At 36.4% G+C, this 27,624-nt stretch overlaps 2 protein-coding genes across 3 annotated transcripts in view; both read left to right on the forward strand.

The window, feature by feature from the left end:
- OLA1 (Obg like ATPase 1) overlaps positions 1-27,624 on the forward strand; it is a 184,066-nt gene that overhangs the window by 15,221 nt on the left and 141,221 nt on the right. For both annotated transcript variants that reach the window (XM_032755341.2, XM_032755340.2), the window contains 2 exons: positions 4,200-4,343; positions 11,720-11,847. Coding sequence is in view for 1 of the 2 variants with exons in the window: in XM_032755340.2 (XP_032611231.1) it covers positions 4,200-4,343; positions 11,720-11,847 (272 nt within the window). In the remaining variant the exon portion in view is untranslated. The remainder of the gene's footprint in view (positions 1-4,199; positions 4,344-11,719; positions 11,848-27,624) is intronic.
- Positions 7,155-8,706, forward strand: LOC116473188 (tyrosine-protein phosphatase non-receptor type 2-like; the record flags this gene model as incomplete). Its single annotated transcript, XM_032753265.2, has 1 exon — positions 7,155-8,706. A coding segment is annotated over one exon (1,185 nt), but the record flags the coding sequence as incomplete, so codon positions are not given.

Below are 27,624 nucleotides of genomic sequence, written 5' to 3' on the forward strand. Positions count from 1 at the left end.
CTAGCACTTTGGGAGGCTGAGGCAGGAGGATCACTTGAGTTCAGGAGTTCAAGGCCAACCTGGCCAACATGACAAAACCCCATCTCTACTAAAAGTACAAAAAATTAGCTGGCCGTGGTGTCACGCACCTGTAGTCCCAGCTACTCTGGAGGCTGAGGCATGAGAATCGCTTGAACCCAGGAGGCAGAGGTTGCAGTAAGCTGAGATCGTGACACTGCACTCTAGCTGGGTGACAGAGTGAGATTCTGTCTCAAAATAAAAAATGTAATATATTATACAATTTACTATCTTAATCGTTTTTTAATGTGCAGTTCAATTGTGTTAACTATATTCATTGTTGTATAACAGATCTCTAGAACTTTTTCATCTTGCATATCTGAAACTCTATACCCATTGAACAACTTCCCATTTCTCTTTCCCCCCAGCCCCTGGAAACCACCATTCTACTTTCTATTTCCTTGATTTTGACTACTCTAGATGTCTCATATAAGTAGAATATATGAGTATATGAATATAAGTGGAATCATAAAGTGTTTATACTTTTGTGATTAGCTTATTTTACTCAGCATAGTGTCCTTAAAGTTTATTCATGTTGTAGCATGTGACAGGATTTCCTTCTTTTTAAGGGCTGAGTAATATTCTATCATATGTAGATAACATTTTCTTTATCCATTCATCTGTTGATGGACATTTGGTTCTACCTCTCGGCTATTATGAATAATGTATAAATGAACATGGGTTTGCAAATATCTCTTTGAGATCCTGCTTTCAACTCTTTTGGATATATACCCAGAAGTGAGATTGCTGGATCATATGGTAATTCTATTTTTACTTTTTTGAGGAACCTCAAACTGTTTTCCATAGTGTCTATACCACTTTACATTCCTACCAGCAGTGCACAGAGTTCTAATTTCTCTGTACTCTTGCCAACACTTGTTATCTTGTTTTTTTGATAGTGGCCATCCTAATAATTGTAAGGTTATATCTCATTGTGGTTTTGATTTACATTTCTCTAGTGATTAGTGGTTGAGCATCTTTTCATATTTTTTTAGCCATTTGTGTCTCTTTGGAGAAATAATCTGTTGAGAATAGACATTTCTCTAGGTGTGATCATTGCTGCTGAAGTGTTGCTGTTTTTAGGCCTTCTTCTCTGATGGAGTTAGAAAATATGTAATTATACTCACCCATGTATACATGGATTGGTATTTATTTCTGTCATCTTACGTGTTTGTGTATCTATTAGATAGATGCTTTTAACAGTTTAGTTATATCTAAATTGAAAACATTTCGAAAGGACTTTCTACTTCTTTTCCCATGTTTTGGATGGATATTATATATAAATGGTTAATTCAGAATGCTGTGGGAATTTGCACTGGTATCCCTACTTCCCATTACATGCCGCAATTTTGTGTAAAGTTTTACATAAAACATCTATTCAGTCAGATTGACTTAATAGAGTAAAATAGTAATTTCCAAAATAAAGTATTTAGGTCCTAAGTCTAGGGGGCATACGTTTAGTCTAGTCACTGTGTTTTTTTTCTTTTAATGCTATCATTGCTGAAATAAGTTATGTAAACCCATTCTTGCATGAGAGAAATTCCTACAACTTTGAATCTTTCTCCTACTTTTAAGCTTTAATATTAACCTCAAGGGATCTAGGTGTGTGTGTGTGTGTGTGTGTATGTTTAAAAAGTTCTCATTTTACAAAAAGCGTATGGGCTTTAACACTTCAGGCATAGGCCAAAACTTTCAAATTCTTTGCTTTCGCAAGGCTTTTCTTAATAGATTTGAATAGATCAAAATGTCTTTAGTTGCCACTGAAGTCTGTAGTAATGATCCTTATAAATTTTTCTTTTTCCTTCTTCCTTATTTCTTTTTACTTTTTTATACCTGCAAAGCTGTTATAAGCTACAGATGACTTGGGTTTCATGAAATTTAAAATTCGTCTAAAATGAGACAGTCTGTGAAAATGGATATTTGTCTTCTAAGTTTAGTTTGAATGTATGTAAGAATTTTTTCTGCCTAAGGAATTTTCTTTTGCTACGTTTTACCATATAATATGTTTTAAGGGATACATTTAAAAAAATCACAAAACATACTTATTTTTGTCCAGGTAGACGATATAAAATGCTGTACACAGTAATAGCCATAAATTTGAAAAAAACTCCATAAACAACCTATGGCCTTTTTAGAATTGCAATTGACTGTGGTAATAGCAATGAGCAGTTTTTAAACTACAGTATACAAAAATGCAATAACATTTTATTTTGTCTTCATAACATTAGGTCCAAGTGTCCTATAAATGTTTAAATTAATAGATTTAAATTTTGTCTTAAGTACTTTTATTACAACATTATTCTGCAATATTTTCATTGTAGGTATACAATATTTTCATTACATTTTAGATAAATAAGGATTCCCGGACTCTTCTGGCAACTTAACTATCACTCTTTATTTTAAATTTTTTCACGGAGAGGGGAAGAAGGTATGGAGTGTGGGCCAGTCTGTGTTACCAATTACTTGAGTAGGCTTTTGTAGTTTTCTCTTGAGGAAAATATCCCCAGCGGAAAAACTGGTGGTGTACCTGAGGTTCTCCAAGTCTCCTCCAAATGTTTTGTTGGTTTCTTTCTCCTTCAGCATCAGCTTTCTATGGGTGTAAAGTCTGGATCCTTGCATCCTTCTTTTGCCCAGAATGGGCACAGGTCCCCAGGGTAAAAGAGGCTGTGGAGGTCAAATCACTTCTTCCAAATTTTTTGTTTTCATTTTCAGAATCCCAGACCCTTGAAACAGATGACTTCTGTATCCCACATTTTAGATGGCTTTTCTAGTTCTGGTTGGGATTGTTGGCCTGCTGTTAGCTTTTACATCTCATCCAGAAGAAGTTTCTCACTTACTTCCAGCCCCCAGATGACCTGTTGAAGAAATCTGGTTTTTAGTCTTACAAAATTTTCCAGAGTCTGGATTTTATTGACTTTATCCCTGTGGTATCATTTAATATGTTATTCTGTCCTCTGTATTTTCTGTAAACTAGCAGTAACATGTAAAATGTCGGTCAGACTAAGATGACAGATGATGTATATACTTCTTTCGGGAGGTACTATTTTTTTCTCCTCTTTTTGCAGCACTCACTCTCATTGGTAATTATTACCAAGATCCATTAATTTGTTAGGGGATGCAGAATGGTGCTATTCTAAGTTTTTATTCTTTCCTCATTTATTGGCTGGAATATGTCTGTAAAATAATTTTCTTTTCATAACTATTGGTTATTCTGAAAGTACAGTTTGTATAGGAAAGACACGGTAACCACTTTAACAGTCTTCAAAGAATTAATCACCTAGCATACTTAAAAGATGGCCACTGAGAGTTTAAAATTTCGTTTTGGATTTTACTCTATATAATATTTGGTACCGTATTATCATTTTTTTTATTTTTAAAATTTTATTTCTTTTTTCATTTTTTAAGACATGAATGATAAAGTATTATCACATTTTTTTTAAAAAAATGGCTGATGTTAACGTGAGTGGGCTTTCTCTGAGCATGTATTGCTTGATAGCAGTCAAATGATTAGAAAAGTAGTGACTAGTTTATTCCCTATTGATAGATATTATATTTTCTTGATTTAAGTCATACCTTGAATAAAATTCACATTTTGACTTTCATAATTCACAATTCTAGACTCACCAGTAATCCTTACATACTAATGATTAGAAGGCAGTTCTGAGTGCCAACCTCCCATTTCCTATCAGATACTAGACATTTAGCATCTCTTTCCCAATTCAGAGTTTTTGGAAAGTCATTGACTTAACTAGAGACATGCCTTCTACATTTCATGCTAGAGAAGGTTTTGTTAGGTATAGATGAAGTGATGCTGGTACAATCAGGTATATTATGAAAAAAATAGATTTTGTAGTATGACATGAAACTCTAACTTATAACAAAGATTCTTTGAGAACATGCTTTTCAAGTTTCAAATAGACTGTGATGGGGAAATAACCTAATTATAAGTCATGAGCTGCCGCTTTACCGTTGTAAATTTCATTCACTTCTGTTAGTAAAAAATGTATTATTCCTTTTTCCCTCTCTTTGTAGATTGGTTTTATATTCCTCATGGATCTTATTTGAGCATTGAAATTAGGGTGAGATGAATTTTTCTTGGTGTTAACTTAAGAATTGATTGAAATTGCTTTTATTCGTTTTAGGAAATCTACTTTCTTCAATGTATTAACCAATAGTCAGGCTTCAGCAGAAAACTTCCCATTCTGCACTATTGATCCTAATGAGAGCAGAGTACCTGTGCCAGATGAAAGGTTTGACTTTCTTTGCCAATACCACAAACCAGCAAGGTAAGAGATATTTTATGCTATTTATTTGGTGGTTTTGTGTAGACCGGGCAGATGTTTAAAGTCATATAGAAGAGTTTTTCTTTTAAAATTAATGTAGCATTATTGTTTTGGGTGATTATAAAAGTAATGCAGAAGGCTGGGCACGGTGGCTCACACCTGTAATCTCAGCACTTTGGGAGGCCCAGGAAGGCAGATCACGAGGTCAGGAGTTTGAGACCAGCCTGGCCAACATGGTGAAACCACTGTCTACTAAAAATACAAAATTTAGCCGGGCATGGTGGCGGGTGCCTGTAATCCCAGCTACTCGGGAGGCTGAGGCAGAAGAATTGCTTGAACCCAGGAGGTGGAGGTTGCAGTGAGCCGAGTTATGCCACTGCACTTCAGCCTGGGCAACAGAGCAAGACTCCGTCTCAAAAAGAAAAAAAGTAATGCAGACTATGGAGAAGGGTGTAGAAGGGTATACCTAGTTGTTAACATTGCAATTTTTTTTTTCTGGGGAGTATGAAATAGAGGGAGTAATTAGTCTGTATTATGTGATCTCATTCATGTAAAACTAAATGCGTTTGTTTATATGCATAAAAAATGTATGAAATGATCATAGACTAACTGATGATTATCTCTGGGTAGTGGAATTTTTAGGTGATTTTTACTTTATTCTTATATTCCTCTATGTTTGAATTTTTTTACAATAAGCATGTATTATGTCTTCAATTAAAAAAATAAGTAAAACTGTTTTATTAGGAAAAAGTGAGATAGTTTAAGTTCATTGTAGGAAGTTCAGACAGTAGGGAAATGTATAATGAGAGGAGTGAAAACCACCTCTACTTCCTCTACCTTGATATAACAGTTGTAAATACTTTGGGGATATATCCTTCCATAATTTCCTGACTTTGTGCACACTTACTTACAGAAATAGAATACTTGTTTTACTTGGGATATTATTAATATCTTTCTGGATTAAGCAATACAGACTTAAGTAATAATTTCTAATATAATACTTATATTTATTGCTATGTTACATAAATGTAGCACAGTTTACCATTTGCTTATTATTGATAATTTAGTTTGTTTTTAATAATTTACTATTTTTAATGTCCTGATAAATCCCAAGTTTCTGTCTCATTTCTTGAACTCTGCAGAACTCCAGATTTCTATCTCTAACTGCCTCCTTGATATTGACACTTGGAGGTCTGATAGGTGCCTTAGACTTGATATGTCCAAAATGACCTCTTGATTTCACCTTCTTGCACCAAATTCTTCTTCAGGACTGCCATAACTCAATAAATAGCACTGTCATTTCCTCAGTTGCTTAAATCAGTGCCCACCATTTATCTTTGATTCTTCTCTCCCCTCACCCCGTATCCAGTCTTATCAGCAATTTTGTGAGTTCTAACTACAAAGTATATACTGAACTCATTCACTTTTCTCACTTTCACTTACTAGTTGTAGCATCCATTGATTTTTTTGATGAATTAATTTTTACTATGAGGATTCTCACATGGTGATTTTGTAATTCTATCATTCCTCCTTCATTTGTTACTACTGTAATGTAAGGAAAAGCTTTCTCATCTTCATCTGTTCATTCATGTATTTATTCAGATGAGTGTTATTTTATTGGTTTCAATCTGTCACAAACATTGATTTGATGCTCAAATTATATCCCTCAGATTTGCTCTTCAGGCTGACTTCAGTGTCCTTTCTAAAACCTTTTTATTTTTAAATGATTTTAAATTTATATAAAAGCTGCAAAAGTACACAAGTGCTTATATACCCTTGCATACCCAGATTCTTAGAACCTTTGAGAATAAGTTATAGACATGATGCCATATTATACTTTGGTTCTTTAGTTTGTATTTACTATATACAAAGTTATCCTCCCACAAAACCATATGGTTTTACCATAGTAAACCATCAAAATCAGGGTAGTTTACTATGGGATTAACACTGATCCCATATTACCATCTAATTCATAGACTTTATGTAGATTTTTTCGGTTGTTCCAATAATATGCTTTGTTGAATCTAAACCAGGATCATGTATTTGTTCGGTTGTTTTTTATCTCTGTTTTTTCCTTTCTTTTCTTTTTAAAATAGAGATGGGGTATTGCTATGTTGCCCCAGGGTGGTCTTGAACTGTCGGCCTCAAGCATTCCTCCTGCCTCATCCTCCCAAGATGGTGGGATTACAGGAATGAGCTACTGTGCCTGGCCTTTCTTTTCTTTCTTTCTTTCTTTTTTTTTTTTTTTTTTTTAAAAGACAGAATCTTACTGTGTTGCCCAGGCTGGAGTGCAGTGGTGTGATCATAGCTCACTATAGCCTCAAACTCCTGGGCACAGTCAAATGATTCTCTCACCTCAGCCTCCTGAGTAGCTGGGACTACAGGCACATGCCACTGTGCCTGGCTAAGTTTTAAATTTTTTGTGGAGATGGGGTCTTGCCATGTTGCCTAGGCTGGTTTGAACTCCTGGGCTCAAGTAATCCTCCCCTCTTGGCCTCCCAAAGTTGTGCCCAGCCCCACCAGCCTGTTTCTATTGAAGAACATTAATAAGGCTGGGTGCAGTGGCTCACGCCTGTGATCCCAGCACTTTGGGAGGCCGAGGTGGGTGGATCACCTGAGGTCAAGAGTTCCAGACCAGCCTGACTAACATGGAGAAACCCCATCTCTACTAAAAATACAAAATTAGCCGGGCGTGGTGGCCCATGTCTGTAATCCCAGCTACTCAGGAGGCTGAGGCAGGAGAATTGCTTGAACCTGGCAGGCAGAGGTTGCAGTGAGCCGAGATGGTGCCATTACACTCCAGCATGGGCAACAAGAGCAAAACTCCTTCTCAAAAAGAGAACGACAGAAATTCCTGCCGTCGAAGAGTTGGATACTCAGCGTCGCTGGCAGCCGCTGTACTTGGAAATTCGAAATGAGTCCCATGACTATCCTCATAGAGTGGCCAAGTTTCCAGAAAACAGAAATCGAAACAGATACAGAGATCTAAGCCCATATGATCACAGTCGTGTTAAACTGCAAAATGCTGAGAATGATTATATTAATGCCAGTTTAGTTGACATAGAAGAGGCACAAAGGAGTTACATCTTAACACAGGGTCCACTTCCTAACACATGCTGCCATTTCTGGCTTATGGTTTGGCAGCAGAAGACCAAAGCAGTTGTCATGCTGAACCACATTGTGGAGAAAGAATCGGTTAAATGTGCACAGTACTGGCCAACAGATGACCAAGAGATGCTGTTTAAAGAAACAGGATTCAGTGTGAAGCTCTTGTCAGAAGATGTGAAGTTGTATTATACAGTACCTCTACTACAATTAGAAAATATCAATAGTGGTGAAACCAGAACAATATCTCACTTTCATTATACTACCTGGCCAGATTTTGGAGTCCCTGAATCACCAGCTTCATTTCTCAATTTCTTGTTTAAAGTGAGAGAATCTGGCTCCTTGAACCCTGACCATGGGCCTGCGGTGATCCACTGTAGTGCAGGCATTGGGCGCTCTGGCACCTTCTCTCTGGTAGACACTTGTCTTGTTTTGATGGAAAAAGGAGATTATATTAACATTAAACAAGTGTTATTGAACATGAGAAAATACCGAATGGGTCTTATTCAGACCCCAGATCAACTGAGATTCTCATACATGGCTATAATAGAAGGAGCAAAATGTATAAGGGGAGATTCTGGTATACAGAAACGATGGAAAGAACTTTCTAAGGAACACTTATCTCCTGCCTTTGATCATTCACCAAACAAAATAATGACTGAAAAATACAATGGGAACAGAATAGGTCTAGAAGAAGAAAAACTGACAGGTGACCAACGTACAGGACCTTCCTCTAAAATGCAAGATACAGTGGAGGAGAACAGTGAGAGTGCTCTACGGAAACGTATTCGAGAGGACAGAAAGGCCACCACAGCTCAGAAGGTGCAGCAGATGAAACAGAGGCTAAATGAGAATGAACGAAAAAGAAAAAGGCCAAGATTGACAGACACCTAATATTCATGACTTAAGAATATTCTGCAGCTATAAATTTTGAACCATTGATGTGCAAAGCAAGACCTGAAGCCCACTCCGGAAACTAAAGTGAGGCTCGCTAACCCTCTAGATTGCCTCACAGTTGTTTGTTTACAAAGTAAACTTTACATCCAGGGGATGAAGAGCACCCACCAGCAGAAGACTTTGCAGAACCTTTAATTGGATGTGTTAAGTGTTTTTAATGAGTGTATGAAATGTAGAAAGATGTACAAGAAATAAATTAGGAGAGATTACTTTGTATTGTACTGCCATTCCTACTGTATTTTTATACTACTTTTTGGCAGCATTAAATATTTTTGTTAAACTAAAAAAAAAAAGAAATTCCTGCCAATAAAAAAAAGAAGAACATTAATAAATGTTTTTGGTAGTCTGTGTTTATTACCGTATAGCGATTAAAAAGATGTTTAACATCATTTTAGTCTCGAGAGTTCTAAAGTAGTATTTTATTCTAGAAGTATTTTGTTCAAGTAGTCATGAGATCATTGGTGTAATACATCAGAAATCCCTGAATTAAATCTCAAGTTTTAATTTTTTGAGATTATTGTATTAATAGTTTAAACCTTATCCTAGCCATAAATCACAAATCAGAATTGAGAAGCTCATTTTCAATAGAAAATAGAATCTCAGAGCTGAATATCCTCCTGTCTAGTTTCCTCATAAAAAGAAACTTGAAGCCTAGAAAGATGAAAAATTTGTTCATGGTCACACTTATAGTTATGTCAACCAGAAATAGAACTCCAGGCTTCTCACTTCAAATTTAGTGCCATTCTACCCATATGCATGCTACTTACTGGACTTCTGCATTAGTCCATTTTGTATTGCTATAAAGGGTTATCTGAGGCTGGGTAATTTATAAAGAAAATAGGTTTATTTGGCTCATGGTTCTGCAGGCCATACAAGCACAGCACCAGCGTCTGTTTGGCTTCTGGCGAGGCCTCAAAGTTTTGTTTTGTTTTTTTTTTTTTTTTTTTTTTTTGAGGAGTTTTGCTGTTGTTGCCCAGGCTGGAGTGCAATGGCGTGATCTCAGCTCACTGCAACCTCCACCTCCCGGGTTCAAGCGATTCTCCTGCCCCAGCCTCCCGAGTAGCTGGGATTACAGGCATGTGCTACCATGCCCTTCTAATTTTGTATTTTTAGTAGAGATGGGGTTTCTCCATGTTGGTCAGGCTGGTCTCAAACTCCTAACCTTAGGTGATCCACCTGCCTTGGCCTTCCAAAGTGCTGAGATTACAGGCATGAGCCACTGCACCTGGACAAGGAAGCTTTAACTCATGGCCAGAAGATGAAAAGGGTGTGTCACATGGAGACAGGGGGAGCAAGAGAGAGTGGAGAGAGGCACTAGACCCTTTTAAACAACCTGCTCTCCAGTGAACTAACAGAGTGAGAACTCACTCATTACTATGGGGAGGGCACCAAGCCATTCATGAGAGATCCACCCCCGTGACCCAAACGCCTCCCACCAGGCCCCACCTCCACCACTGGGCATCACATTTCAACATAAGTTTTGGAGGTGACAGAACATCCAAACTATATCAACTTCATATTTATCATATGGGTGGTTTTAGTTGTTAGAAATATCATTTAGGATGAATTTAGTTGCCCTTAACACAGTGAGTTAAAGAGCTGATTTATTGAGTTAGTAACGGGTAGCACAGTGTTTAGCTCAGCGATATCATCAAAGGCCTGGCTTCTTTCCCCTCTTCAGTTTACTTTATTAACTTGATCATAAGGTTGTCTTCCCCTTGTGGTCACAGGATAGATCTGTATACTTTCTCGTCCATGTTCAGAGTGAAATGGGATTGCTTCTAGAAGCTCTCCCAGAAGACTGATGAGCTTCTATTTAAGAGCCTTCTATACCCCCTCCAGTAAACGTCTTAAGTCTTTTCATGTCTTTTTTGTTTTTTAAGAGGTGGAGTCTCACCATGTTGCCCAGGCTGGACTTGAACTCCTGGGCTCAAGCCATCCTCCCTCCTGCTTCAGCCTCCCAAATACTTGGGACTACAGATGTATGCCACCATGCCTGGCTTCTTAAGTTCTTTGAGGCAATTAGGGCAAGGTGAAGGTCCTAGAATTTTTTTACTTTGCCTAGGAATGCGATTAAACTGCTTAGTGAAGTCCGGAGCTACATGCCCCACTTCTAGAGTTAGGGGTAGAGCAAGCTTCTCCAAAGCTTTGGGCTCTGCTGGAGAGGAATGGCTACCAAAATGAAAATCAGTATAGGTACCAAGAGAGGGGACAGTGGATGCTGGGGAGGCAGTCACTGTGTTCAACCACAAACTAACCACATTTATGTGGTTTTAGTGGATTTGGTGGTAACAATAATCAAGTAATTTCAATCTGTGATACTTCTTTATAGCATAATTATTTTGAAAGGACTAATTTTCCATGCCAATAATAGGGAAGTCTTTTGTGGAACTTTTATGTTGTATTTTATCAGGTAGTGAAATTGACATTCTGAAAAATGAATGCTCTTGAAAATTGACAAAGGATACAAAATTACATTATATATACTTTTGTCATATGACATTAAAAGTAGCTTTTATTTATTGATATACTTAAATCTCCATTTTTACATGGCAGTCTGATTTTCCTAACTTGGTTTTTAACTGGTGTTAAATGTGCCTTTATTTAGCAAAGCAAAAGTTATTTTGTATATAGCCTAATTTGGTTGCTGTTATCAACAACTAGGTTATTACTATGCTGATAACTGGTTCTCAGCATCACATGCTTTTTTTTTTGTTTAATAACACTTGGGTGATCAAATGCAAACTCAGACAGCCTGTGTTTGAATCCCAGTTTTGTCACTGCTGGCTGAGTGATCCTGAATACAATAGATTTCTTAACTCCTCTAAGGCATAATTTCCTTATCTTTAAAGTGGACTTAATAAATAGGATCCATCTTATAGAGTTGATTTGAACTTTGAAGTGAGATAATACATGTAAAATACTTAATTTAGTGTCTGGCACAAAGTTACTTGGCTCATTTTATGATGATTACCTCAGCATACTCTAAACATTCTTCACCGCTTTTGAGTGTGTGTGCATGTGCCAATAGAACTTTATAGTAAAATTAATGATAAGAGTTTTAATTTCAGGAACATGATAAATACATTTATCCTGTTTTAGTTTTCTCCCTCATTATCCTAGGTAAGAAAGTCCGAATGTATTACAAGGCCATTTCTAATTTTTTTTTCTGGAGGGGTGGATATTCATTTATCAAATCATTATTGTTCCATTGTTCTAGAAAGGAAAGAATTTATGTGAAATGTTCGGGGAATTCATTTGGTTAATAGATAAGTTCTTAGTACTGTTTTATAATAAAGCCATCTTTTGTTTTTCAGCAAAATTCCTGCCTTTCTAAATGTAGTGGATATTGCTGGCCTTGTGAAAGGAGCTCACAATGGGCAGGGCCTGGGGAATGCTTTTTTATCTCATATTAGTGCCTGTGATGGCATCTTTCATCTAACACGTAAGTACAGTTTATTTAATCATTGATTTCATTCAGATCAGTGTTTTCTTTCCATTAGTGCTCAAATAAAATTAGAAATGACTAATGGAAGATTGCTTTGCTTTACCAGATGAATCTTGGGTTTGTCTGTAAATCTGTGACTTTAATGTTACTTAGTATCACCTCTGTATCTGAAGGCTTATTCCATAGCAAGTATATGCTGCATTGAGATTATATTTGAATTGAACTTTATTCCCTGTTCTGGATTAGAGCAATCAAGAAGTGTTTCTACATGGAACTTCGTTCATTGTAAAGACATTTTGAAATTGTCTTAAATTGTGGAACTTTATTCCTTTTCTGTGTGTTAAGAAGGCAGAATTGTTAGAGAAGGGCATTCTGATTATTTAACAAGAGAGAAGGACTTCTGGGTTATCTATCAGAGATGAAAGGATTAAAGAGAAACTATAGATCAGCTAGTCCTCATGGAGAGAGGAATATAAAGCAAAGAGAAAAAATAGAACTGTGGCTTAGTTTGGGCTCTGTTGACCGACTATAAAAGTGAGCCAATCGCATAGTAATTTTCTGACAAAATAGAGTGTAGGTTAAGGCTTAGGTCAAGGCTGTACTTTGTGTTAATAGTATTATAATGAGCAAATTAATAGAAACAAAGAAAACACAAGTTAGAGGTGAGATGGCCAGCTGTGGTCTGGTTAAGTGCATTTGTTTCTGGTCCTCAACTAGATAACTATAGTAATTGAGAGTGAGCATTTAGAAAATATAGCAATTTGACTAATTTTTTGGTCATTTGAATAAAGTAATAATACAATTCTGCTGGTACTTTTTGTGTGCCTTTTATAAAACACGATTTACCTCTGTGGTTTGCATAAGCTGGCTAGAAAAAAGGTTTGTTTGCCTAGTATTAGGTTGGTGCAAAAGTAATTGCAGTTTTGCCAACATAATGCCCAAAACTGCAATTACTTTTGTACTAACCATATAATTCATTTGTATTGTATTTTACAAAACCCCATGACAGACAATTGGAGAAGCATTGATCTAGGTAGTTTAATTTGGGTGAAGGTATGGTAAGACCTCTGGGAAGTCTAGATAAAGAATGAGGCTGTGATGGGGAAGTGATCCAGTTTTGTAGAGAAGTTTTAACTAAAGCCTGTACATTGGCAGAACCTCTGTTTTCCTGACTGGTTTTCTTCTGGTTTTGGTGACTGATGTGAGGATTTCAAAGAGAAGATGGAGTGAAGTGTGACTCCTGGATTTCTGGACCAGGTCACTTGAATGAATTGTGATACCATTCATTGAGACGTTAAACACAGAAAAGTAGCAGATATTGAGAGAGATGATGATGAGTTCAGTTTGGGACAATTTAAAAATTTTGTAGTTGGGGCATCTTGATAGGTGTCTGTCAGAAAGTAGAATTGATAGGACACACGTGACAGAAGGATCGGGGCAAGAGAGCTGAAGATTTGGGTATGAGAGAGTGAGTTGATGGGTGGAAAATAACTTAAAATAGAGTGGGAGTGAAAATAGGAGAGCACTGAAAAATGGAAGGCTTATGGATCTGATTCCCTGATAAGGTTTCATAACAGGTAAGTTGAGTGTAAGGGTGTTGTGTGGTTAGGGAGGGATATTTGACTTAAAATTTTCCAAGCCGGAGCAATTTAGGATGATGGTAAGGTCCTGATGATGTTGGTAATAAAAATGTCTGGTTTTGTTGTTTCTTACATAATATTCATTTGATGTGGTTTTCTAACCCTTGGGGGGAGAAATGAATTTGGTGAGGAGCATACATACTATACTGTATTTAAGTCAGGCTAAAGATACCATCATTAAGGAAGGAAAGAAAATCGAATTAAAGTAGATACTATGCTCTCTTAGAGTGATTGATGTCAGAATGTGAAAGTGCCAAAATATGCATCTTAGAATTGATGAAATACAGTGTATATATTATTGTATAGTACATAGAACACTGAATGATACATTTATAATCAGAATTTTAAAAAAATCCTTAGATTTATAGTCAGAAAAAAAGACTTGTAGAGATTAGAAAGATTAGGGATTACTTTGAGGCTATGAAAATTGATAATTCTTTAATTTCAACAGTCAGATATATGTTAGTGTTTAGAGTACTTTTCAGCTTTCTATTAGAACATCCAAAAGTTAGGGGACAGAAAAAATTGTTAATGAGAAGTTTTAGTTTATCACTGAATTTTAATTTATTAATATCATGTTTCTCTCCATTAATTTGATTAATTTTTAAAAATTAACTTTTGCCTCACCTAGTTTACTTCCCTTGGCTATTAGAAATATGTAAAATATATACATTGTTGCAAACACATATACTTGTTTAAAATGCAAATACTCATCTTGGTGGATTTGCTTTGGCTTTAAATCTTTAAATCAGTCTATCTTATTCATTTGACCCATTTGACTCTTATAAGTGTGCTAGATGCTGAGGAATGTATTGGTGAGTAAGAACAGATGTGACCATTTTTCTCATGAGCTTTTAATCCAGTGGAGGATATAGATAGACATTGAATAAAATGGTCACATAAATATTAGATGTCTTTCCAGTTGTGTACAAGGAGAAAGGAATATGTGTGTGAGTATGCAGTGTTACCTTGAGGAGGTGACAGTTATGCTGAGAGGTAAAAGCTGAATGGGAGCTAAGTTAGCAAAAGGAGGAAAGGAAAGATTGATTATTCAGAGTAAATGGTTTGTTTCAAGGCCCTATGGTAGAAAGGAGCCTGCTGCCTGAAGAACTGCCATGGTGGTTAGAATGAATAATGAGGAGTAGGAGCGATGGAAAAGAGCCCAGGGTTATAGTTAGGGATGTGATTAAGTTCACCATATTAAAGATATCCATCTCAAATGGCTTAAATATAAAGGATTTTATTTATTTATTTGAGACGAAGTCTTGCTCTGTTCCCCAGGCTGGAGTGCAGTGGCATCGTCTTGGCTCACTGAAACCTCCACCTCCCAGGTTCAAGCAATTCTCCTGCGTCAACCTCTCCAATACCTGGGATTACAGGGGCACACCACCACGCCAGGCTACTTTTTATATTTTTAGTAGAGACAGGATATCACCATGTTGGCCAGGCTGGTCCCAAACTCCTCACTTCAAGTGATAAGCCCACCTCAGCCTCCCAAAGTGCTGAGATTACAGGTGTGAGCCACTGTGCCTGGCCTAAATATAAAGGATTTTAAATGGACAGTTGAGGTGGGGATGGAGGCAGATGAAATTGTTCCAGTAGCTTATTTTGCAATTACAGTATTCAGTTGAGTTGCACTTTTAATGTTTTAACCAATCAAAATGGGCTGAGCACAGTGGCTCATGCCTGTAACCCCAGCATTTTGGGAGACTGGGGTGGGCAGATTGCTTGAGTTTGAGACCAGTCTGGGCAACACGGTGAGACTCCTGTCTCTACCAAAAATACAAAAAATTAGCTGGATATGGTGGCGTGTGCCTGTGATCTCAGCTACTTGAGGCTGGATTGGGAAGGCTGCTTGAGCCTGTGAGGCAGAAGTTGCAGTGAGCCAATATCACGCCACTGCACTCCAACCTGGGTGGCAGAGTGAGACCCATCTCAAAAAAAAAAAAAAAAAAAAAAAAGAGAAGAAGGGAAATAAAAATGGAGTAAGTTGCCAATAGTTTGAATTTTCATTTTGTATAAAACTATATTTCCAAGATACTGATAATGATTTCCCTAGATGATGTTTGAGCATAAACAATGTAGAATACTTTTTTTTTTTTAAAGAGTCAGGGTCTTGCTATGTTATCTGGGCTGGTCTTGAACTCCTGGACTCAAGCAGTCCTCCGCCTTGGCCTGCCAAAGTGCTGGGATTACAGTCAAGAGCCACCGTGCCCGGCCAGTAATGTGTAAAGCTTCTTTCACACACAAAATGTATTTGCCCAGGTGTGGTGGCTCATGCCTATAATCCTAGCACTTTGGGAGACCTAAGCAGATCACTTGAGCTTAGAAGTTCAAGAGTGGCCTGGGAAGCATAGGGAGACCACATTGCTACAAAAAAAAAAAAAAAAAAATTAGCTCCCTTGGTGGCCTGTGCCTTGTCCTTCCAGTTACTTGTGAGGCTGAGGTGGGAGAATCACTTGAGCTCAAGAGTTCGAGGCTGCAATAACCTGTGATTGCACCACTTGCACTCCAGCCTGGATGACAGCAAGATCCTCTCTCTAAAAAAATAAAAAAGATTAAAAGAATCTGTACACATTACGTAGTTTGTTTACCCCCAAATAACGTCCCCTCCCACCTGCTGGGGTTTGCTGCCTAACATAAAGGTATTTCAGATCCCTACCCCCATTAGTCATTTAGAGTTCTCGCTGAAGTTTTATTTTCAGTAGTTTTCTTGTTTGCAAAGAGGACAAGCAAGATAGTAGAAATCATGAAAGATTATTTTCTTGTTTGAATATGTGCAGATCTGGAGTTACTGTAGTTTTTTAAAGTATATGAAAGTATACTGTATGCTAACTCGTAACTATGGATTCAGCTATATAAACAGGAGTTTATCTTTCACTAAACAAGTGTTGCTGAGGTGAAAGTTAGGTCTTATTTTGACAATAAATATAACAACTGTCAGGATTTGCATGAGGAATTACAAGAGCTCATCTTTTTATTCTGGTGGTTTTTTTAATCAGGAAAGCTTTGTGAGAAGTATTTTTATAGTACAAATGAATGTCTGCTTATTAAATTTAATTTGAAAACAGAATCAGAGTCTTCATTTATTGGAGGGTCACTTATTTTTCTTGCCCTAGTTTAAATCCTTGGAATACTTTTCCAAAAGAATATTGGTTCTTCAGTGATAGTAAGCAGCTGAAAAAAAAGATTCAAAGCCAGGTGCAGTGGCATATGCTGGTAATCCTGCTACTCAGGAGGCTGAGGCCCGAGGATTGTTTGAGCCCAGTAGTGGAGGCTGTAATGTGTTATGACTGTGCCGGTGACTAGCTACTGCACTGTAGCCTGGGCAACACAGTGAGACTTTGTTTCTTTAAAAAAAGAGAAAGAGAATACTGATTCAAGAATGATCTAATAATCTGCTGTCTAGGTGAAACTTCACGTATAGCTAATTGAAAATTCTCATCTTGTGTGTAAGCCCAGTTTGCAGCAAATGTGGACTAATTTTATATAGCAGGTAGATGCAGCATTAAGAATTTTTCTATACACAATAATATGGATGAATCTCAAAATATGCTGAGTGGAAGAAGACAGTCCAAAAAAAGAGCATATACTATGATTCCATTTATATAAGATTCTAGAAAATGCACACTAATTAGAAAGCAGATCATGGTAGCCTGGGGGAGGGGCAGAGAGAGGGATTATAAAGGGCTGTGAGGAAACTCTTGGGGGTGGTGGAGATGCTCATAATCTTGATCGTAGTGATGGTTTCACAGATGTAGGCATATGTCAGGACATGTATACATCTGACTGTACACTTTTGTACATTTTGTTGTATGTCACTTTCACCTCATTAAAGCAAAAAAAGTGGGAACGAAAACTTTTCGTATACTTATCCTTTTAGGGGAGGTTTGTTTGTACTCTGTACTTTGTTTCAGCAGTGTAAGCGTTGGAAATAATGTCATACTTTTAGATAATAATTAGCAGGTTGGTGCAGCTATTTGTATTGATTTAAAAATGAAAATAGGGCTGGGTATGGTGGCTCATACCTGTAATCCTAGCACTTTGGGAGGCTGAGGCGAGTGGATTACTTGAGCCCAGGAGTGCGAGAGCAGCCTGGGCAACATAGTGAGATCTCATCTCTAGAAAAAAAAAATAAAAGGAAAAATAAAACTTGATTATTTTTGAGCCTTAAAATTTTGTAAAGAACTTTGGGTTTTGGTGCAATTATAGTGAAATTATTTCTCTCTCACACATCAATCTTGGAAGTACAAAAATCTTTTCAGTTACAGAATTTGTTAAACTTGATTCCAAAATACAGTTGACCTTTGAACATACTGGGGTTAGGGGAGCTGACCCCTGCACAGTTGAAATTTGCATATAACTTTTGACTCCCCAAAAACTTAACTACAAATAGCCTACTGCTGACTGGGAGCCTTACCAATAATATAAACAGTGAATTAACACATATCTTGTATGTTGTATATTTATGTTCTATATTCTTACAATAAAGTAAGCTAGAGAAAAGAAAATGTTTTCAAGAAAATCATGGCCAGATGCTGTGGCTCAGGCTTGTAATCCCAGCACTTTGGGAGGCTGAAGGTGGAGGATTGCTTGAGTCTAGGAGTTTGAGACCAGCCTGGTCAACATAGAGAGATCCACATCTACAAAAGAGAACATTAGCCAGCATTGTGGCATGCACCTGTAGTCCTAGCTACTCAAGAGGCTGAGGCAGGAGGATTGCTTGAGCCCAAGAGTTTGAGGCTGTGGTGAGCTATGATTGTGCCACTGCACTGCAGCCTGGGTGACAGAGTGAGACCCTGTCTTAAAAAAAAAAAAAAAAAGGAAGAGAATATGCATTTACAGTACTATACTGTATTTTATTGATACTGTCATCTATTTACAAGATGAATTGTTTGTCTGAAATGGCAGTAACCCCAGGTGCAAACCTCAGTCTATAGTCCATATCAAGCAGTTCACCTTTTTCCTGTATTGTTAATGACATTTCTCTTCTCTGCTTCTTGGGAGCATTTCCAGCATCACTGGTAGCACTTTGTATAGGTCCCATAATGTTATTTTTAATTTTATTATTATTGTTTTAGAGATAGGGTTTAGCTCTTGCTCAGGCTGGAGTGCAGTGGTACAATCATAGCTCACTGCAGCCTGGAACTCCTGGGCTAAAGTTATCCTCCTGCCTCAGCCCCTCAAGTAGCTAGGACTACAGGTGTGCACCACCATACCCAGCTAATTTATATATATATATATATATATATGTGTATATATATATATATGTATATATATATTTGTAGAGACAGGGTCTTGCTGTGTTGCCCAGACTGATCTCAAACTCCTGGGCTCAAGCAGTCCTCCTACCTTGGCCCCCCAAAGTGCTGGGATTACAGGTGTGAGCCACTTGCCCGGCTATGTTATTCAACATTTATAGAATTGTGACCATGATGAAAAATATTAATATGCAGGAACCTCAAGGGATCACTTTTTACAGCAATACACAATTTACTGGAGACATGAACTGCTCACGTGGTGATGATTAATGTCTCACAGTGTTTTAAGATAAGGATACTTGCAACACTCAAGCTTATCCCAATGGCAACCAGAGGTGGTGATGAAATAATTATGGTAGTACAATATGGAGTACAGTTAATTTTATGCAGTTATGATTTTATACCACATTTTTAGTTTATTTACGTTTCCCTTAAATGTGAATGGTTCCATGTATGGTCTGTAAGTGTGTCTAAGTTTTGATAAATTTTAACTTTTTATAATAGGTTTGTATATATTTTACAGTAGTAAGTGATAAAATTGACAAGTATCTATGTATATTTTATGCATGCATGGCATACCTAGTTTTTTCTTTTTTTTCCCCATATTTCTAGGCTACATGTATCATCTACAAGTTTTTTCAGATTGTTGCAAATCTTCAAAAAATTTTCCATTATATTTATTGGAAAAAAGTCTGTGTATAAGTGAATCCTCGAAATTCAAACCTAAGTTCAAGGATGAACTGAAGTATTTATTGACAAGTTTATTAGTAAATTTGTTATGTAAAGCATTTAAAAATATTTGTAAAGTTCAGGAGTGTACATATTTTATTTTACAAATTGTCATACAGTAAAGTAGACATTCTGGGTTTACAGTTCTATGAATTTAACATGCTTATGGATTCATAAAACCACCACAACAGTATGGCTACAGAACACTTTCATCACCTCAAAAACTCCCTTCTACTCACATTCTTTTATGGATCTTTTAGGTGTCTTTAAATACCAGAATGTTCTTTTCATTCTTGGTGTTTTAGAAATATTGCTCTTATTTTCTTCCAAAGTTTGCTTTTTAAAAATTCTTTTTTTTTTTTTTTTTTGACACAGTCTCACTCTGTCGCCCAGGCTGGAGTGCAATGGCGTGATCTTGACTCACTGCAACCTCCACCTCCTGGGTTCGAGCAATTCTCTTGCTTCAGCCTCACGAGTAGCTGGGATTACAGGCACCTGCCACAATGCCTGAATAATTTTTGTATTTTTAGTAGAGACGGGGTTTCACCATGTTGGCCAGGCTAGTCTCGAACTCCTGACCTCAGGTGAACCACCCTCCTCAGCCTCCCAAAGTGCTGGGATTACAAGCATAAGCCACCGCACCCAGCCCCTTTTTAAAATGCTTAACAAAATTTTGTGTTAAACCAAACTAAATTTTGACCTAATGGGCAGAGCTGCCTATTTCTGAAACATATAAAATGTCTGGAAAATACAGGGTAATATGAAAATGGCAAGACTCTTGTGTTTGTTAAATTTTTCCACCCAAGGGCCCTAACCACAAAGGATAAGGAACATGATGACTTTTGGTACGTGGTATAGTGCCACACACTTTACTTCAAGGAAAAGTTTTTAGAATCTCATGGGTTTTTTTCTTCTGTATTTCCAGCAGTCCCCAGTTTGAGAGGCAGGATCTTAGGTTAAGATATAACCCTAGGGCAACCAAGAGGCCTACCTGACCAAACTACTAAATGCAACTTACAATAATAATAATGAATATTTTTATAGCACTTTGCTTAGTTAGTACTGTTTATTTATCTATTTTTTTGAGGCAGAGTCTCTCTCTGTTGCCCAGGCTGGAGTGCAGTGGCGCAGTCTCGGCTCACTGCAACCGCTGCCTCCTGGGTTCAAGCTATTCTCATGCCTTAGCCCTCTGAGTAGCTGGGACTACAGGCATGCACCATCACGCCTGGCCAATTTTTGAATTTTTAGTAGAGATGGGGTTTTACCATGTTGGCCAGGCTAGTCTCCAACTCCTGACCTCAAATGATCCACCTGCCTCGGCCTCCCAAAGTGCTGGGATTACAGGTGTGAGGTACCGCACCTGGCCTTACTTTATTGTTTTTAATGATGCATTATTGTTTTGTTTTGGTGAATATATGTTTTAAATTTCAACACTTTTTTTAATGTTTTATATTTTTAAAAATTGTGGTAATATATACATAACAGAATTTGCCACTTTAATAATTTTTAAGTATAGAGTTCAGTGGCATTAAGTACCTTCAGATGTACTTTAAAAAAATTACAAATGACATTTCTAATGAATACCCTTTTTAAAAAAACTTTTATGATAGATTTTTCTCTTTCATCTTCAGTAAACAAAATCATTCTCAGATAAAACGGCCTGCCAAAGATTAAGTACAGGAGAAGGAAACAGCAGTCGTATTATAGGAAGCAAATTCTTTTTAAATTCATACATACAGTAACTTATCTGAAAGCAGGGTGCGTTATTTGGAAAAACCACTAACTTTTTCTCTAGGGCTCATTGAGCCAATACGACTTCACCAGTTTTTGGAAGCAATATAACTTACTATTGCTGGATTTTTAAATATTTGAATATGATGAAGCTATTGATTTCACCAAATCCTTAGCCTTTTTTTTTCTTTTGACACGTAAAGATCACTGAGTAAAGATTCTTAACTTTTTAAAGCTGTCGTTAGAAGTTTTGAAGTTACATTTCAACAGGAAGCTAAGACATTTGTGTGTTATTTGAAGCATAGCACGTTTGGCAGTATCACTGTACCTACTGTCAGGCTATTCACAGATAAAACTTGTTGAGGTTTCTCAATAGGTACTTAGAGATATCACCTTGGAGACTAGAAGCAAGAGTGCTGCTTTCTGAGCTATGGGACGGTTTTCTTCCCAGTTTAGAAACGTATGGTAGGAGGGTCTCATATATGGGACTGGTATATAATTAGTTATAGTTGTGGAAAACAAAATTTCAAATATAATTTATTTTCAGCTAAGTTTGCGTGTGCATGTGTGTGTGTATGTGTGTTTGACGGTGATGGTGGGAGTAGGGAATATATTGCCCTATTCTTTCCTGAGTTCTGGTCACCCATTGTTGTAGTTAAATTTTCTGCTTATGGATTTATTTTGAACTTTTTGTGTGAATTTTAGTCACTATACTTTTTCTCATTAGAGTGTACTCTTTCTAGTTATTAAAAAGAAAAGTTAACTGTAAAACAGCCTCAGGCAGGTCCTTCAGGAGCTATCCAGAAGAAACCATTGTTATCATAGGAGATGACAGCTCCATGGGTGTTATTGCCCCTGAAGACCTTCCAGTGGGACAAGATGTGGAGGTGGAAGACAGTGACACTGATGATCCTCACCCTGTGTAAGCCTAGGCTACTGTGTGTATTTGTGTCTGAGTTTTTAACAAAAAGGTTTAAAAATAAAAATAAAAATAAAATTTAAAAAATGGAAAAAAGCTTATAGATAATATAAAGAAAATATTTTTGTACAGTTGTACAATGTATTTGTGATTTAAGCTAATTGTTATTACAAGAGTCCAAACGTTAAAAAAAAAAAAAGTTTATAAAGTAAAAAGTTATGGTAAGCTAAGGTTAATTGATTACTGAAGAAAAAAATTAACATAAATTTAGAATAGCCTAAATGTACACAGTTTATAAAGTCTACACTTGTCTACAGCAATGTTCCAGTCATTCACATTCACTCACCATTCAATCACTGACTTAGCCAGAGCAACTTCTAGTGTGTAAGTTTCATTCATGGCAAGTGCCCTATACAGATGTATGATTTTTTTTGTCTTTTATACTGCATTTTTACTGTACTTTATATTTAAACATGTTTAGATACACAAATACTTACCATTGTGTTACAAGTGCTTTCAGTATTCAGTACAGTAACATGCTGTACAGGTTTGTAGCCTAGGAGCAATAGGCTATACCATTTAGCCTAGGTGTGTAGTAGGTTATACCATCTAGGTTTGTGTAAGTACCCTCTATGATGTTCACATAATGATGAAATTGCCTGAAGATGCATTTCTCAGATGTGTCCCCGTTATTAAGCAATTCACGTCTGTAGTTGGGAGTAGTACTCAATAAGGCAAGTCTGACTCTAAAAACAGCACTGTTTGCCTTTGTACCAGTGCTGACCAATGGAACTATAATAAAAGCCATACATGTGAGCTACATATGTAATGTAAAATTTTTCTGATAGCCACATTAAAAAAGTTAAAAAGAAACAGGTGAAATCAATTTTAATAATATTTAATGTAACCAAAAATATTATTTCAATATGTCAATATGTCAGTATGGACTAGCCATATTTCAAGTACTTAATATCTTAATGGTACTTAATATCTTGTGGCTACTTGCTACAGTATTGGACAGCCAAGTCCTGTACTATAAGCATAGAAAAAAATTTGAAAAAGATACATTATACTATTGATAGATTTCTGAAGAAAAAAATTTGAAAAAGATACATTATACTATTGATAGATTTCTGAAAAATAGAACTGGGATGGAGGGAGAAATGGGTGACTTTTATTTTTTATTTTAGACCCTTTGCTTTTAAAATATGTATTATTCTGATTTTTAAATATAAGGAATTTTTCATTTTAAATACCAGTTTTGGATATGATATGTACAAATGATTCAAATATAATTCTCAAGAGTTCTGCATTAAAACAATTATATGATGATTTTGGCTTAGAATGATGTGATATATGGGGTTATCAATAATGTATTTCTAAAATGTTTGTTTTTTAAGCTGGGCTAATCATGGTGGTTCTACCAGGATGATTTAGGTAAGGGGTTTACTCTCAGATAATGAACTTAGTGGGTTCTGTTGTTAGAGAACTTACTTCCTTGATTGTTCTCATAGTATTATGTTTGTACACTCTGTTCTACCATAAAGTGATATTCTAAGAAACTTTAGTGTAGTGAGAGACAGAGTGTGTGTGAGTGTGTGTGTGTGAGAGTGTGTGTGTGTGTGTGTGTGTTGTGGGGAGGAGGAAGGGAGGCTAAGGGAAGGGACAGCCGCCCTTACCTCTTTGTCCTAATAACAAACGAATTTCTTTGCACGCAACTGCCTCTTCCCTATTCTGCATATTCTTGGTGAGGGAATATTACCCAGCTTCCTCCTTCCACCTCAGGAGTATGAGGGGGCCTTATCTATCCTCTGCCAGATAGAGCCAGGAAGTGGCCACTTAACTTAAGCTGGACTTAGAAGGATGCAAAGCTGGAGGGAACATCATTGAGAATTCAGTATTTCATTTCATATGGCCTTTTCTTTTTCAAAGGTAAGAATGATGATAGAGGAAGAAGCACAGCCTTTTAAGTAGATTTCAGCAATCTTATTGTCTTTATACCAGTTGTTTTAATATACGAAGTGCAGAATCACCTAAACAAAATTGTTTTCTTGATTTGTCAAAGCAAAGGAAAACCTATGCTAGTTATGCCAGCCACTGTTGTTTGATATAATCAGTAGTCATCTACTTGCTAGCAAAAAGCATTCCCTTATAGTAGGTTTAACTGTATGCAATTTAGGTACAAAAACTTGTGTTTTAGAAAAAATGAGGGTCATTCTGTAGTACATATAAAGTTATGGTTTAATTATGTGTTTACACCCCTTTCCCTTATACCTTATGAGTAGACAGTTTTGGTTTTATCAGTTTTGCACTCCTTTTGATTATAAATGACCAAACAAATGCTATTACTTAAAAAAATTAATTGTAACTTTGTAATACATATTATAAAATGTATATGTAATATATAAAAATTCTAAATGATGTATGCCTATTTTAAACAAAATAGGAAATTATTAAGGTTCAAAATAAAATTTCATGTTTACCCCTGTTCCTAGTCTCCAGAAGTAACTGCTTTTCCTTGTTTTTAAAATCAGAAAGGACATATGCTTTTCTTCTCCTGATTACATGTGTAGCACATGTATGTTGTACAGCATTCGTTTTCAGTAATTAAAATATGATAGATATAATGTAGAAAGTGAAATCCTATGACATCTACTGTCAGTTTTGGAGCATATGCCTCCAAGTTTGTTTTTATTCTTGAATATATCTTAATGTAAATTGTTAATTTTTTCCCACAAGTAGAATAATTCTGTATATACTTCCTTGATGATTTAATTTGATCTTTGATATAATTTTTTCATCTTTCCTTGTCAATATTGATACTTTATTTTTTAGCAGCTATACAGATTTCATTATTTGGATATATCATTGGTTGATAGTTCCTTATAATATTTTTATAAACAATTCTGAAGTGAACATTGTTACACAGAGCATTCACGTTATACTTTTGCAAACTTATGTGAATAGTTCTGAAGGATAGATCCCAAGTGAAATTACTATTCAAAAATGTATCAATCTATAATCACATCAATTTATTTCTTCATTTAGGAAAATTCTAAGATCTTCACCTTTACAGTCTTATCAGGCCACCTGGGAGGGGACAGTGAACCAACATTATGATTATTTTTTCTTTAGAGCCCAAGATTCTACTGTATGCAGCTACCAATAGAGTTTCTTTTGCCCCCACTTCTTGAATCTCCTTATCTTAAATTGTTTACCTCTGCTTCAGCCCAAGTTTTTAATCTCTCCCTGCTCCTTTGGAGTTGATGTTTCTTGCTGAGCCTTGATTTGGCAGCTAGCCCAATGTGCCCACTCTGTGTGCTCAGGAAACCTAGCCTGGCCCAGGATTCTTGGGCCCTTTCATTTGCTTAGAAAAAAAATGGGAAATTATGTATACTTGGGATATGAAAAACAGCATGTGATAAGTGCCAGATGAATGGTACATAAAATTAGTCATATATCAGAGAGGGATAGAAGTTCTAGAGATAGTTTGGGTCAGGTTATATAGATACCAGGATGAAAATACAGAATTATTTTTATGAGTAGTAGAATGTATTGATTTTTATGCTGGCAAGTGTATAGCTTCGTAAGTGTTTCAGGAAATGGATTAGATTTGAAGAAGACTGTAATATGGGTGATTAGTGAAAACATTGTTTTACTTATTTATTTATTTAGAAGCTGAGTCTCATGATGTTTGTTGCCCAGGCTGGTCTCGAATTTCTAAGCTCAAGCAGTCCTACTGTCTCAGTCTCACAAGCAATAGCTGAAACTACAGTCATGCGCCACCATGCCCAGAGAATGCATTGTTTTAACAGTCCAGGTTAGAGGCCTCAAAATAGAAAGGAAGGGACAGACTTGAAAGATGTAGACGTGAGTAGAGAGTTGATGGTATTGTTTTTACTAACTTTACGCAGTTTTTGTGTATTGTCCATTTATTTGATGCCCTGATACATTAAAGCTATTGTCCTTTCTGCCAAAGTTCTGAGAAAAGAACCTGGCTAAGGGAATAGATAAGAAGTTGTGTGTGTGGAAGTTGGTGATGGATATGCATGGAGGAGGGAGTACAGATACATAGAGTGAACAGAGCACATCTTAAGCTGATAGTCACATTGGTGAACATCAGGTTTGGTGGGAGAGCTTTGAATAAGAGGGAAATGTATAATCTACTTTCAGCTTTTAAAATTTTCAGTTTGACTCCTGGTACTGCTTTGCTCCCATCACGTGGTAAATTGATATGGGTGACCATAAAGAAGCTTTAACACCGAATTCGGTTTTGAAACATCTTGGACAGACCAAGCCCTATATTCTTCTGAGGTGAGAGGAAGAGAGTCATGAATAGCAAAGACGATTGCTACGTGGTATGTTGTATAGCTGATTAGAGAGGTGCATTTTCAGAGGTGCATTTTTCAGAGGGAGGAAAATTCATACTTCTTCCCCTTTTTGGGGCAAAGAAGTTGAGGGAAAGTAGAAATATAGGCATTATAGTAGACCCTTGACATTTTCTAATTTAATAATAATGGTTTGGACTATTTTTAAGCGATTCTGAAGATACAGGACATGATATTTACTTGTAATTTTGCTGACCCATTAATTTGAATGGCTAGAGCTCAGAGGCTGATTAGCCAAGTGATTATAGCAGATGATTTTATTGTTTTCTACGCATCCTTCTCCCAGCAGTAACACCAGTTTTTTTGCTGTATTTACAAAGTCGTGGATGATAGAGGTTATAGGTGAACTGTATTTATAAGCCTTAATGTCCTTTGCAAATCTAAATAAAGTGTGCAAATTTTGTAACATAGAAATGCATTACAGTCGTCCCTCGCTATATGTAGGGAGATCAGTTCCACGAGTAACTATATTTTGCATTGGGCCAATACTGTATTTTCTGTCCACATTTGGTTGAAAAAGTTTGTGTTTAAGTGAATCTGTGCAGTTCAAACCTGTGTTGTTCAAGAGTCAACTTTACTTATTTTCTCTCATAATGATATTTGCAATGTTAGACTTAAGTTTTTTTAGCCAATAATTTAATTTCTGTTTGATTTTACTTTTCAATCTGTATTTTCCTTAAAAGAGTCTATTTTAGTAAGTAGAGCATATCAATTTTTTGAATAACTGCTAGCTGTACTAGTTTTGATGTCACTCTTTATTTTGAAAGATCTATACAGCTTTATAGTTATTAGAAAAATAATTCCATCTCTTGCCCCCATCTCCCCAAATGTGATATTCACCATTGACTGATTTCACTTCTCCCTTGGCCTTCACCACTTATAGGCTGGTCAGACAAGTTCTTAAGGAAATAGAACTAACATCAATCGATGTAGGTGATTTTTGTGCAAATGATTAGAATTTTTGGCTAGGAAAAATAAAAGCCCTTATCCTTTCTCCTTTGTTATTAATGACAGATGTGACTTCATTCCGTTTTATATCACTGTTCCTCTGTATCTGTTTGAATTTCATATGTTTAAATTGCTCAGGGCTTTAAAAATAAGATTCC

This window comes from Hylobates moloch, unplaced genomic scaffold (assembly GCF_009828535.3).
Source record: "Hylobates moloch isolate HMO894 unplaced genomic scaffold, HMol_V3 SCAFFOLD_1, whole genome shotgun sequence".
NCBI classification, from domain to species: Eukaryota; Metazoa; Chordata; class Mammalia; order Primates; family Hylobatidae; genus Hylobates; species Hylobates moloch.